The sequence below is a fragment of the Dendropsophus ebraccatus genome, chromosome 14 (genome assembly GCF_027789765.1).
Source record: "Dendropsophus ebraccatus isolate aDenEbr1 chromosome 14, aDenEbr1.pat, whole genome shotgun sequence".
NCBI lineage: Eukaryota > Metazoa > Chordata > Amphibia > Anura > Hylidae > Dendropsophus > Dendropsophus ebraccatus.
This window is the reverse complement of record NC_091467.1, coordinates 2,247,546-2,261,183: the sequence shown is the minus strand read 5'-3', so window position 1 is coordinate 2,261,183 and position 13,638 is coordinate 2,247,546. Positions and strand designations below refer to the sequence as shown.

The 13,638-nt window shown below is 43.2% G+C and overlaps 1 protein-coding gene across 1 annotated transcript in view; it reads right to left on the bottom strand.

Annotated features, from left to right (window-relative positions):
• Window positions 1-13,638, bottom strand: part of CYP24A1 (cytochrome P450 family 24 subfamily A member 1) — a 33,178-nt gene that overhangs the window by 12,420 nt on the left and 7,120 nt on the right. Inside the window, exons 3-8 of the mRNA XM_069951736.1 lie at window positions 12,090-12,183; window positions 11,453-11,549; window positions 7,843-7,934; window positions 7,448-7,559; window positions 6,052-6,188; window positions 2,572-2,738 (exon numbers count right to left, since the gene is read on the bottom strand). Of these exons, the coding sequence (XP_069807837.1) occupies window positions 2,572-2,738; window positions 6,052-6,188; window positions 7,448-7,559; window positions 7,843-7,934; window positions 11,453-11,549; window positions 12,090-12,183 (699 nt within the window). The remainder of the gene's footprint in view (window positions 1-2,571; window positions 2,739-6,051; window positions 6,189-7,447; window positions 7,560-7,842; window positions 7,935-11,452; window positions 11,550-12,089; window positions 12,184-13,638) is intronic.

The following is a 13,638-nucleotide window of genomic DNA, read 5'->3' as shown; positions in this document are numbered from 1 at the left end:
TGTATAATAGCTGTATATTATTACAGTGTCTGGGTGTATAATAGCTGTATATTATTACAGTGTCTGGGTGTATAATAGCTGTATATTATTACAGTGTCTGGGTGTATAATAGCTGTATATTATTACAGTGTCTGCGTGTATAATAGCTGTATATTATTACAGTGGGTCAGTGTATAATAGCTGTATATTATTACAGTGTCTGGGTGTATAATAGCTGTATATTATTAGAGTGTGTCGGTGTATAATAGCTGTATATTATTAGAGTGTGTCGGTGTATAATAGCTGTATATTATTACAGTGTCTGGGTGTATAATAGCTGTATATTATTAGAGTGTGTCGGTGTATAATAGCTGTATATTATTAGAGTGTGTCGGTGTATAATAGCTGTATATTATTACAGTGTCTGGGTGTATAATAGCTGTATATTATTACAGTGTCTGGGTGTATAATAGCTGTATATTATTACAGTGTCTGGGTGTATAATAGCTGTATATTATTACAGTGTCTGGGTGTATAATAGCTGTATATTATTACAGTGTCTGCGTGTATAATAGCTGTATATTATTACAGTGGGTCAGTGTATAATAGCTGTATATTATTACAGTGTCTGGGTGTATAATAGCTGTATATTATTAGAGTGTGTCGGTGTATAATAGCTGTATATTATTAGAGTGTGTCGGTGTATAATAGCTGTATATTATTACAGTGTCTGGGTGTATAATAGCTGTATATTATTAGAGTGTGTCGGTGTATAATAGCTGTATATTATTAGAGTGTGTCGGTGTATAATAGCTGTATATTATTACAGTGTCTGGATGTATAATAGCTGTATATTATTACAGTGTGTCGGTGTATAATAGCTGTATATTATTACAGTGTCTGGGTGTATAATAGCTGTATATTATTACAGTGTGTCGGTGTATAATAGCTGTATATTACAGGGTCTGGGTGTATAATAGCTGTATATTATTACAGTGTGTCGGTGTATAATAGCTGTATATTATTACAGTGTCTGGGTGTATAATAGCTGTATATTATTACAGTGTGTCGGTGTATAATAGCTGTATATTATTAGAGTGTGTCGGTGTATAATAGCTGTATATTATTACAGTGTCTGGGTGTATAATAGCTGTATATTATTACAGTGTGTCGGTGTATAATAGCTGTATATTATTACAGTGTGTCGGTGTATAATAGGTGTATATTATTACAGTGTCTGGGTGTATAATAGATATATATTATTACAGTGTGTCGGTGTAGAATAGCTGTATATTATTACAGTGTCTGGGTGTATAATAGCTGTATATTATTACAGTGTGTCGGTGTATAATAGCTGTATATTATTACAGTGTGTCGGTGTATAATAGCTGTATATTATTACAGTGTCTGGGTGTATAATAGCTGTATATTATTACAGTGGGTCAGTGTATAATAGCTGTATATTATTACAGTGTGTCAGTGTATAATAGCTGTATATTATTACAGTGTCTGGGTGTATAATAGCTGTATATTATTACAGTGGGTCAGTGTATAATAGCTGTATATTATTACAGTGTCTGGGTGTATAATAGCTGTATATTATTACAGTGGGTCAGTGTATAATAGCTGTATATTATTACAGTGTCTGGGTGTATAATAGCTGTATATTATTACAGTGTCTGGGTGTATAATAGCTGTATATTATTACAGTGTGTCGGTGTATAATAGCTGTATATTATTACAGTGTCAGTGTATAATAGCTGTATATTATTACAGTGGGTCAGTGTATAATAGCTGTATATTATTACAGTGTCTGGGTGTATAATAGCTGTATATTATTACAGTGTCTGGGTGTATAAATAGCTGTATATTATTACAGTGGGTCAGTGTATAATAGCTGTATATTATTACAGTGGGTCAGTGTATAATAGCTGTATATTATTACAGTGTCTGGGTGTATAATAGAGGTATATTATTACAGTGTCTGGGTGTATAATAGCTGTATATTATTACAGTGTCTGGGTGTATAATAGCTGTATATTATTACAGTGTCTGGGTGTATAATAGCTGTATATTATTACAGTGTGTCAGTGTATAATAGCTGTATATTATTACAGTGTCTGGGTGTATAATAGAGGTATATTATTACAGTGTCTGGGTGTATAATAGCTGTATATTACAGGGTCTGGGTGTATAATAGCTGTATATTATTACAGTGTGTCAGTGTATAATAGCTGTATATTATTACAGTGTCTCAGTGTATAATAGCTGTATATTATTACAGTGGGTCAGTGTATAATAGCTGTATATTATTACAGTGTCTGAGTGTATAATAGCTGTATATTATTACAGTGTCTGGGTGTATAATAGCTGTATATTATTACAGTGTCTTGGTGTATAATAGCTGTATATTATTACAGTGTCTGGGTGTATAATAGATATATATTACAGTGTCTGGGTGTATAATAGATATATATTACAGTGTGTCGGTGTAGAATAGCTGTATATTATTACAGTGTCTCGGTGTATAATAGCTGCATACTATAAGAAGTTGTCAGCGTTATGAATGATGCTCTGGAGGTGAGGTCCTACCTCATGGACTCCTTCAGGCAGGCCTTCAGATAGGACATGTTCCTGATGTCGTCGGCTGTCGGCGCTCGCTCCGGGGACACAATGCTCTGGATTTCATGGTAAAGTTTCTTCTGAATGTTGGGATGACGGGAAATATTAAATATGGCCCAGAGTAAGCTGTTGGCGGTCTGTGAGGGAAGCAGAGGAGGCGATCGGTACAGAATGATGGCGGGATGTGTCTGGCCTCTCACTAGAATGATGGCGGGATGTGTCTGGCCTCTGATGGGGTCAGACCCAGCATCATGTGACCGTACAGGCCTGGCACTGGGGACATGTGACCATACAGGCCTGGCACTGGAGACATGTGACCATACAGATACAAATGTGAACAGCGCTCCATAGTGTGATTCCCACAAAACCAATTGGTAAGAGAGGAGAAAAAAGGAGACTCTCACCTGTGGAGGTTGTGCAAATGCAAGGCACAACACTCAGCAAAAGCATTCACTCATCTTGTATTTTCAATCGTCTCATTAAGTCCCTGTGGTGTGAGGGTGGAGGTGGAGAGTTTAAAGATCCAGTAAGATTCACGGTTTATTAGTTGTCCATACCTATTGGGATGGTTTTCTGGGATCTGCTCTAGGATAGACCACTAATAAACCGTGAATCTTACTGGATCTTTAAACTCTCCACCCTCACACCACAGGGACTTAATGAGACGATTGAAAATACAAGATGAGTGAGGGTTTAGATAAATATATGTATTACATTTTTGTTAGTATTTGTATGTATGTTAATTGGAATTTGGAATATTTATTGTTGGTATCTACCCCCAAGGGGAGGATCGATTCATTTTGCATGTAATTAGTCACCACCTGTGCTATGTCTGTTCTGAGCATGTGCACACTTTTTATAGAACCTTGAATGTATTTTGTATCAGACACTTGAGAAAGAAGTCAGTACGACTTCGAAACACGTTGTGTTTTTAAATAAATCTAACCCTTTTATATTACCTATGCTTTTATATTACCTATTTTGGACCTGCGCCCGAAGTTACCCAAGGTTTGGAGTGGAGGTATTTTATGCTTATGTGACCATACAGGCCCGGCACTGGGGACATGTGACCATACAGGCCTGACACTGGGGACACGTGACCATACAGGCCCGGCACTGGGGACATGTGACCATAGAGGCCCGGCACTGGGGACATGTGACCATACAGGCCCGGCACTGGGGACATGTGACCATACAGGCCCGGCACTGGGGACATGTGACCATACAGGCCCGGCACTGGGGACACGTGACCTTACAGGCCCGCACAGGGGACATGTGACCATACAGGCCCGGCACTGGGGACACGTGACCATACAGGCCCGGCACTGGGGACACGTGACCATACAGGCCCGGCACTGGGGACATGTGACCATACAGGCCCGGCACTGGGGACATGTGACCATACAGGCCCGGCACTGGGGACACGTGACCATACAGGCCCGGCACTGGGGACATGTGACCATACAGGCCCGGCACTGGGGACATGTGACCATACAGGCCCGGCACTGGGGACACGTGACCATACAGGCCCGGCACTGGGGACACGTGACCATACAGGCCCGGCACTGGGGACATGTGACCATACAGGCCCGGCACTGGGGACATGTGACCATACAGGCCTGACACTGGGGACACGTGACCATACAGGCCCGGCACTGGGGACATGTGACCATAGAGGCCCGGCACTGGGGACATGTGACCATACAGGCCCGGCACTGGGGACATGTGACCATACAGGCCCGGCACTGGGGACATGTGACCATACAGGCCCGGCACTGGGGACACGTGACCTTACAGGCCCGCACAGGGGACATGTGACCATACAGGCCCGGCACTGGGGACATGTGACCATACAGGCCCGGCACTGGGGGACACGTGACCATACAGGCCCGGCACTGGGGACATGTGACCATACAGGCCCGGCACTGGGGACATGTGACCATACAGGCCCGGCACTGGGGACACGTGACCATACAGGCCCGGCACTGGGGACATGTGACCATACAGGCCCGGCACTGGGGACACGTGACTATACAGGCCCGGCACTGGGGACACGTGACCATACAGGCCCGGCACTGGGGACATGTGACCATACAGGCCCGGCACTGGGGACATGTGACCATACAGGCCCGGCACTGAGGACATGTGACCATACAGGCCCGGCACTGGGGACATGTGACCATACAGGCCCGGCACTGGGGACATGTGACCATACAGGCCCGGCACTGGGGACATGTGACCATACAGGCCCGGCACTGGGGACATGTGACCATACAGGCCCGGCACTGGGGACATGTGACCATACAGGCCCGGCACTGGGGACATGTGACCATACAGGCCCGGCACTGGGGACATGTGACCATACAGGCCCGGCACTGGGGACATGTGACCATACAGGCCCGGCACTGGGGACATGTGACCATACAGGCCCGGCACTGGGGACATGTGACCATACAGGCCCGGCACTGAGGACATGTGACCATACAGGCCCGGCACTGGGGACATGTGACCATACAGGCCCGGCACTGGGGACATGTGACCATACAGGCCCGGCACTGGGGACATGTGACCATACAGGCCCGGCACTGGGGACATGTGACCATACAGGCCCGGCACTGGGGACATGTGACCATACAGGCCCGGCACTGGGGACATGTGACCATACAGGCCCGGCACTGGGGACATGTGACCATACAGGCCCGGCACTGGGGACATGTGACCATACAGGCCCGGCACTGGGGACATGTGACCATACAGGCCCGGCACTGGGGACATGTGACCATACAGGCCCGGCACTGGGGACATGTGACCATACAGGCCCGGCACTGGGGACATGTGACCATACAGGCCCGGCACTGGGGACATGTGGCCATATAGGCCCGGCACTGGAGTCATGTGACCTTACAGGCCCGCACAGGGGACATGTGACCATACAGGCCCGGCACTGGGGACATGTGACCATACAGGCCCGGCACTGGGGACATGTGACCATACAGGCCCGGCACTGGGGACATGTGACCTTACAGGCCCGCACAGGGGACATGTGACCATACAGGCCTGGCACTGGGGACATGTGACCTTACAGGCCCGGCACTGGGGACATGTGACCATACAGGCCCGCACAGGGGACATGTGGCCATATAGGCCCGGAACTCGAGTCATGTGACTTTACAGGCCCGCACAGGGGACATGTGACCATACAGGCCTGACACTGGGGACACGTGACCATACAGGCCCGGCACTGGGGACACGTGACCATACAGGCCTGGCACTGGGGACATGTGACCATACAGGCCCGGCACTGGGGACATGTGACCATACAGGCCCGCACAGGGGACATGTGGCCATATAGGCCCGGAACTGGAGTCATGTGACTTTACAGGCCCGCACAGGGGACATGTGACCATAGAGGCCTGACACTGGGGACACGTGACCATACAGGCCACGTACCGTCTCCACGGCTCCGATCAGCATCTCGGTGATGGTGGCGTACATCTCCTTCTTGGAGAGTTTGCTGTCCTTGTAGATGCTGCACAGGAAGTCCTCCGTGTCCTTAGACGTCAGTCTCCGGTCTATGTGACACTTGGCTGCAACAAGAAGAACAGTCAGGTCCGCAATCAAGAGCTTAGATACAAACACCCGATGAGTAGACATTGTCAAACCATAGGCTTAGATACAGCAGCTCAGCAGTCAGTATCACACATTGCAGGATTAGATACAGCAGCTCAGCAAACTGTATTACACATGATGAGGTTAGATACAACAGCTCAGTACACTGTATCACACATGATGAGATTAGATACAACAGATCAGTACATTGTATCATACATTATGAGGTTAGATACAACAGCTCAGTACACTGTATCACACACGCCTGTCATGTGATACTGTCTAATGAACAACTGTATCTAATCTCATCATGTGTGATACAGTGTGCTGAGCTGCTGTATCTAATCCTGCCGTGTGATACAGTCTGATGAGCTGCCTATCTAATCCTGCCATGTGTGATACAGTGTGCTGAGCTGCTGTATCTAATCCTGCCATGTGTTATACAGTCTGATGAGCTGCTTATCTAATCCTGCTGTGTGTGATACAGTCTGGTGAGCTGCTGTATCTAATCCTGCCGTGTGATACAGTCTGCTGAGCTGCTTATCTAATCCTGCTGTGTATGATACAGTGTGCTGAGCTGCTGTATCTAATCCTGCCATGTGTGATACAGTGTGCTGAGCTGCTGTATCTAATCCTGCCATGTGTGATACAGTCTGGTGAGCTGCTGTATCTAATCCTGCCATGTGTTATACAGTGTGCTGAGCTGCTGTATCTAATCCTGCCGTGTGATACAGTCTGATGAGCTGCTTATCTAATCCTGCTGTGTGTGATACTGTCTGCTGAGCTGCTGTATCTAATCCTGCCGTGTGATACAGTCTGATGAGCTGCTGTATCTAATCCTGCCGTGTGATACAGTCTGCTGAGCTGCTGTATCTAATCCTGCTGTGTTATACAGTGTGCTGAGCTGCTGTATCTAATCCTGCCATGTGTTATACAGTGTGCTGAGCTGCTGTATCTAATCCTGCCATGTGTGATACAGTCTGATGAGCTGCCTATCTAATCTTGCTGTGTGTGATACTGTCTGCTGAGCTGCTGTATCTAATCCTGCCGTGTGATACAGTCTGATGAGCTGCTTATCTAATCCTGCCATGTGTGATACAGTCTGCTGAGCTGCTGTATCTAATCCTGCCGTGTGTTATACAGTCTGCTAACTGCTGTATCTAATCCTGCCGTGTGTGATACAGCAGCTCAGCAGACTGTATCTAATCCTCACGGCTGGTATCAGGCTATTACGCACCGGTCCTGAAGATGCTGTCCCAGGCCTGGGTGTGATCCTTCCAGATCTTGGTGTTTAAGCTCCGATGAATTTCCACCGGTGTCACCATCATCAGCCCGAACGTGCTCATCATCTGCCGGAGATAAAGCGGAGGTCTGTGTGTATATATATATATATATATATATATATATATCTCTAGCTGTGCTCTGAGGTCATCACTTGTTACAGGTGCCTGCTGAGGGGGCGGGCCCTTCCTGCTAGGGGACGGGCCCTTCCTGCTGCTCCGACCAATCAGATTCCTTCCCTCTCTGCAGAATCATAGACACAGTGAAGCTGCAGCTTCATCCCCCTCCTCCCCCTCTTCTATAGACCCCCAGGCCATCACATCGGACACATAACACAGGTGGAGGACTTACTGTCTTTATGGCGGTGATGAAGTCCAGCGCCTCCTCCCCCAGGCTGGGCTGTAAAAATCCAAATCTCTTCTCATACAGGACCAGACAGATACCTGGAGAAGTAGCGAGGGTTAATCCTGTGTCACTGAGCGATATAACAGTCATGTGACACGTAATATACATTATACTACAGGACCATACAGTATGTTATTATATACCTATACATTATACTACAGGACTATTATACAGTATATTATACACCTATACATTATACTACAGGACTATACAGTATATTATATACCTATACATTATACTACAGGACTATACAGTATGTGTTATATACCTATACATTATACTACAGGACTATACAGTACAGTATATTATATACCTATACTGTATAGACCTGTAATATAATGTATATGTGTATAATATACTGTATAGTCCTGTAGTATAATGTATAGGTATATAATATACTGTATAGTCCTGTAGTATAATGTATAGGTATATAATATACTGTATAATAGTCCTGTAGTATAATGTATAGGTATATAACACACTGTATAGTCCTGTAGTATAATGTATAGGTATATAACACACTGTATAGTCCTGTAGTATAATGTATAGGTATATAATATACTGTATAGTCCTGTAGTATAATGTATAGGTATATAATATACTGTATAGTCCTGTAGTATAATGTATAGGTGTATAATATACTGTATAGTCCTGTAGTATAATGTATAGGTATATAATATACTGTATAGTCCTGTAGTATAATGTATAGGTATATAATATACTGTATAGTCCTGTAGTATAATGTATAGGTATATAATATACTGTATAATAGTCCTGTAGTATAATGTATAGGTATATAATACACTGTATAGTCCTGTAGTATAATGTATAGGTATATAATATACTGTATAGTCCTGTAGTATAATGTATAGGTGTATAATATACTGTATAGTCCTGTAGTATAATGTATAGGTATATAATATACTGTATAGTCCTGTAGTATAATGTATAGGTATATAATATACTGTATAGTCCTGTAGTATAATGTATAGGTATATAATATACTGTATAATAGTCCTGTAGTATAATGTATAGGTATATAATACACTGTATAGTCCTGTAGTATAATGTATAGGTATATAATATACTGTATAGTCCTGTAGTATAATGTATAGGTATATAACATACTGTATAGTCCTGTAGTAAAATGTATAGGTATATAACACACTGTATAGTCCTGTAGTATAATGTATAGGTATATAATATACTGTATAATAGTCCTGTAGTATAATGTATAGGTATATAACACATACTGTATAGTCCTGTAGTATAATGTATAGGTATATAACACATACTGTATAGTCCTGTAGTATAATGTATAGGTATATAACACATACTGTATAGTCCTGTAGTATAATGTATAGGTGTATAATATACTGTACTGTATAGTCCTGTAGTATAATGTATAGGTATATAATATACTGTATAGTCCTGTAGTATAATGTATAGGTATATAATATACTGTATAGTCTTGTAGTATACTGCATAGGTATATAATATACTGTATAGTCCTGTAGTATACTGCATAGGTATATAACACATACTGTATAGTCCTGTAGTATAATGTATAGGTATATAATATACTGTATAGTCCTGTAGTATAATGTATAGGTGTATAATATACTGTATAGTCCTGTAGTATAATGTATAGGTGTATAATATACTGTATAGTCCTGTAGTATACTGTATAGGTATATAATATACTGTATAATAGTCCTGTAGTATAATGTATAGGTATATAATATACTGTATAGTCCTGTAGTATAATGTATAGGTATATAATATACTGTATAGTCCTGTAGTATACTGTATAGGTATATAATATACTGTATAATAGTCCTGTAGTATAATGTATAGGTATATAATATACTGTATAGTCCTGTAGTATAATGTATTGGTATATAATATACTGTATAATAGTCCTGTAGTATAATGTATAGGTATATAATATACTGTATAGTCCTGTAGTATAATGTATAGGTGTATAATATACTGTATAGTCCTGTAGTATAATGTATAGGTGTATAATATACTGTATAGTCCTGTAGTATAATGTATAGGTGTATAATATACTGTACTGTATAGTCCTGTAGTATAATGTATAGGTATATAATATACTGTATAGTCTTGTAGTATACTGCATAGGTATATAATATACTGTATAGTCCTGTAGTATAATGTATAGGTGTATAATATACTGTACTGTATAGTCCTGTAGTATAATGTATAGGTATATAATATACTGTATAGTCCTGTAGTATAATGTATAGGTATATAATATACTGTATAGTCCTGTAGTATAATGTATAGGTATATAATATACTGTATAGTCCTGTAGTATAATGTATAGGTATATAATATACTGTATAGTCCTGTAGTATAATGTATAGGTATATAATATACTGTATAGTCCTGTAGTATAATGTATAGGTATATAATATACTGTATAGTCCTGTAGTATACTGTATAGGTATATAATATACTGTATAATAGTCCTGTAGTATAATGTATAGGTATATAATATACTGTATAGTCCTGTAGTATAATGTATAGGTATATAATATACTGTATAGTCCTGTAGTATACTGTATAGGTATATAATATACTGTATAATAGTCCTGTAGTATAATGTATAGGTATATAATATACTGTATAGTCCTGTAGTATAATGTATAGGTATATAATATACTGTATAGTCCTGTAGTATACTGTATAGGTATATAATATACTGTATAATAGTCCTGTAGTATAATGTATAGGTATATAATATACTGTATAGTCCTGTAGTATAATGTATAGGTATATAATATACTGTATAGTCCTGTAGTATAATGTATAGGTATATAATATACTGTATAGTCCTGTAGTATAATGTATAGGTATATAATATACTGTATAGTCCTGTAGTATAATGTATAGGTATATAATATACTGTATAGTCCTGTAGTATAATGTATAGGTGTATAATATACTGTATAGTCCTGTAGTATAATGTATAGGTATATAATATACTGTATAGTCCTGTAGTATAATGTATAGGTATATAATATACTGTATAGTCCTGTAGTATAATGTATAGGTATATAATATACTGTATAGTCCTGTAGTATACTGTATAGGTATATAATATACTGTATAATAGTCCTGTAGTATAATGTATAGGTATATAATATACTGTATAATAGTCCTGTAGTATAATGTATAGGTATATAATATACTGTATAGTCCTGTAGTATAATGTATAGGTATATAATATACTGTATAGTCCTGTAGTATACTGTATAGGTGTATAATATACTGTATAATAGTCCTGTAGTATAATGTATAGGTATATAATATACTGTATAGTCCTGTAGTATAATGTATAGGTATATAACATACTATATAGATCTATAATAGTCACATGACCTATAGCTGTCCTTTTCTGTAAATCTAGCATAGACCCTATATTTTATCTGTATCTGGGAAAGCTGGATGACACCTGATCTGTCCAGAGGTCCCCCAGCATTGCTGGAGTGTAACCTGATCTCTCAGTGTAGATCTCACAGACACTCACTCTCTAGCGACCACTTGTTCAGCTCACAGTACAGATCATGTATCCTTCCCTCCGGGGTGCGGACGCTGTCGATTCTCTGGATGAAATCCTCCATGACCTGGGGGAGAAGAATAGACGTTACCATCCTCTCCTGTACACAAGCAGACAGGGAAAGCTGGGTGACATCCAGGGGCGGGGCTAGAAATGGCTGGGCCCCAGAGCAGTTACTATGGTTACTATGGCGGTAGTTACGCCCCTGGTCACTGCTGTGCTGGTCTCCTGCAGGACAAATCGGTCCTGGCAGTTTTGGGGATTTCTTTGGGGTCACTGAAGGGTCTGGGGTCTCGGCTCTGGGGTGACGGGTCTCAGGTCTGGGGTGACGGGTCTGGGGTGACGGGTCTCAGGTCTGGGGTCTCGGCTCTGCGGTGACGGGTCTAGGTTCACGGCTCTGGGGTGACGGCTCTGGGGTGACGGCTCTGGGGTGACGGCTCTGGGGTGACGGCTCTGGGGTGACGGCTCTGGGGTGACGGGTCTGGGGTCTCAGGTCTGGGGTCTCAGGTCTGGGGTCTCAGGTCTGGGGTCTCAGGTCTGGGGTCTCAGGTCTGGGGTCTCAGGTCTGGGGTCTCAGGTCTGGGGTCTCGGGTCTGGGGTCTCTTACCTCGTTGATTTTTATGTCTAGTTTCCCGACTTCTGTCGGCTTCATCAGCTTCTGCTGGAAAGCGCTGCGAACCCTCTGCCAGTCCTTACCTTCTCTACACGGGGAAGAAAGACAGAGTTACACCAGGCCCCCAAAAGCCCAGAGACCCCCTGGAATTAGTGACCCCCCCACCCCCCCGGGATATCAGCCCAGAGCCCCCCCCCCCCCCACCACCACCAGGGGTATCGCCACAGAGACAAGCCACCAACCAACCACGCCCCGCCAGGAATATCGCCTGAGAGACACCACCCCGGAATATCGGCCCAGAGACCCCCTCCCCCCCCCACACTAAAGGGTTCCTGCAGGACATACAGCAGCTGATAAGTACTAGAAGGGTGGAGATTATTATATAGAAATAAATTACAAATCTATATAACTTTCTGACACCAGGTGATTTGAAATAATTTATTTTGCCGGTGTTCCCCTTTAAGGGTGAGTTAACATGTACAGAATCTGCAGCAAATTTGATGGCCCAGAATTGATTTGCTTTAAATCTGCAGCTTCAAATCTGCTGCAGATCCTGTACGTGTGAACACATTCTAAGTAGAGTTACTGGGCTGAGGAAGGGTGTGGGCTCTGTGTTACACAGCAGTGTCCCTGACAGTGAGATGCTGCGGCCCCCACATCTGTATACACAGGGCACAATCATTCCCCTTTATATGACAACAACTCTGAAATGAGGGGCGGAGGCTCAGAGCGCGGGGGCGGCGACATCTCCGGCTCCTAATGCTCCATACTGACCAATGTCACCTGCTAAAGGGGAACTCTATAAACGAGGGGCGGAGACTCAGAGCGCAGGGGCGGCTACATCTCCGGCTCCTAATGCTCCATACTGACCAATGTCACCTGCTAAAGGGAAACTCTATAAACGAGGGGCGGAGACTCAGAGCGCGGGGGCGGCGACATCTCCGGCTCCTAATGCTCCATACTGACCAATGTCACCTGCTAAAGGGAAACTCTATAAACGAGGGGCGGAGACTCAGAGCGCGGGGGCGGCAACATCTCCGGCTCCTAATGCTCCATACTGACCAATGTCACCTGCTAAAGGGGAACTCTATAAACGAGGGGCGGAGACGGCAACATCTCCGGCTCCTAATGCTCCATACTGACCAATGTCACCTGCTAAAGGGAAACTCTATAAACGAGGGGCGGAGACGGCAACATCTCCGGCTCCTAATGCTCCATACTGACCAATGTCACCTGCTAAAGGGGAACTCTATAAATGAGGGGCGGAGACTCAGAGCGCGGGGGCGGCGACATCTCCGGCTCCTAATGCTCCATACTGACCAATGTCACCTGCTAAAGGGAAACTCTATAAACGAGGGGCGGAGACTCAGAGCGCGGGGGCGGCTACATCTCCGGCTCCTAATGCTCCATACTGACCAATGTCACCTGCTAAAGGGGAACTCTATAAACGAGGGGCGGAGACTCAAGAGCGCGGGGGCGGCGACATCTCCGGCTCCTAATGCTCCATACTGACCAATGTCACCTGCTAAAGGGGAACTCTATA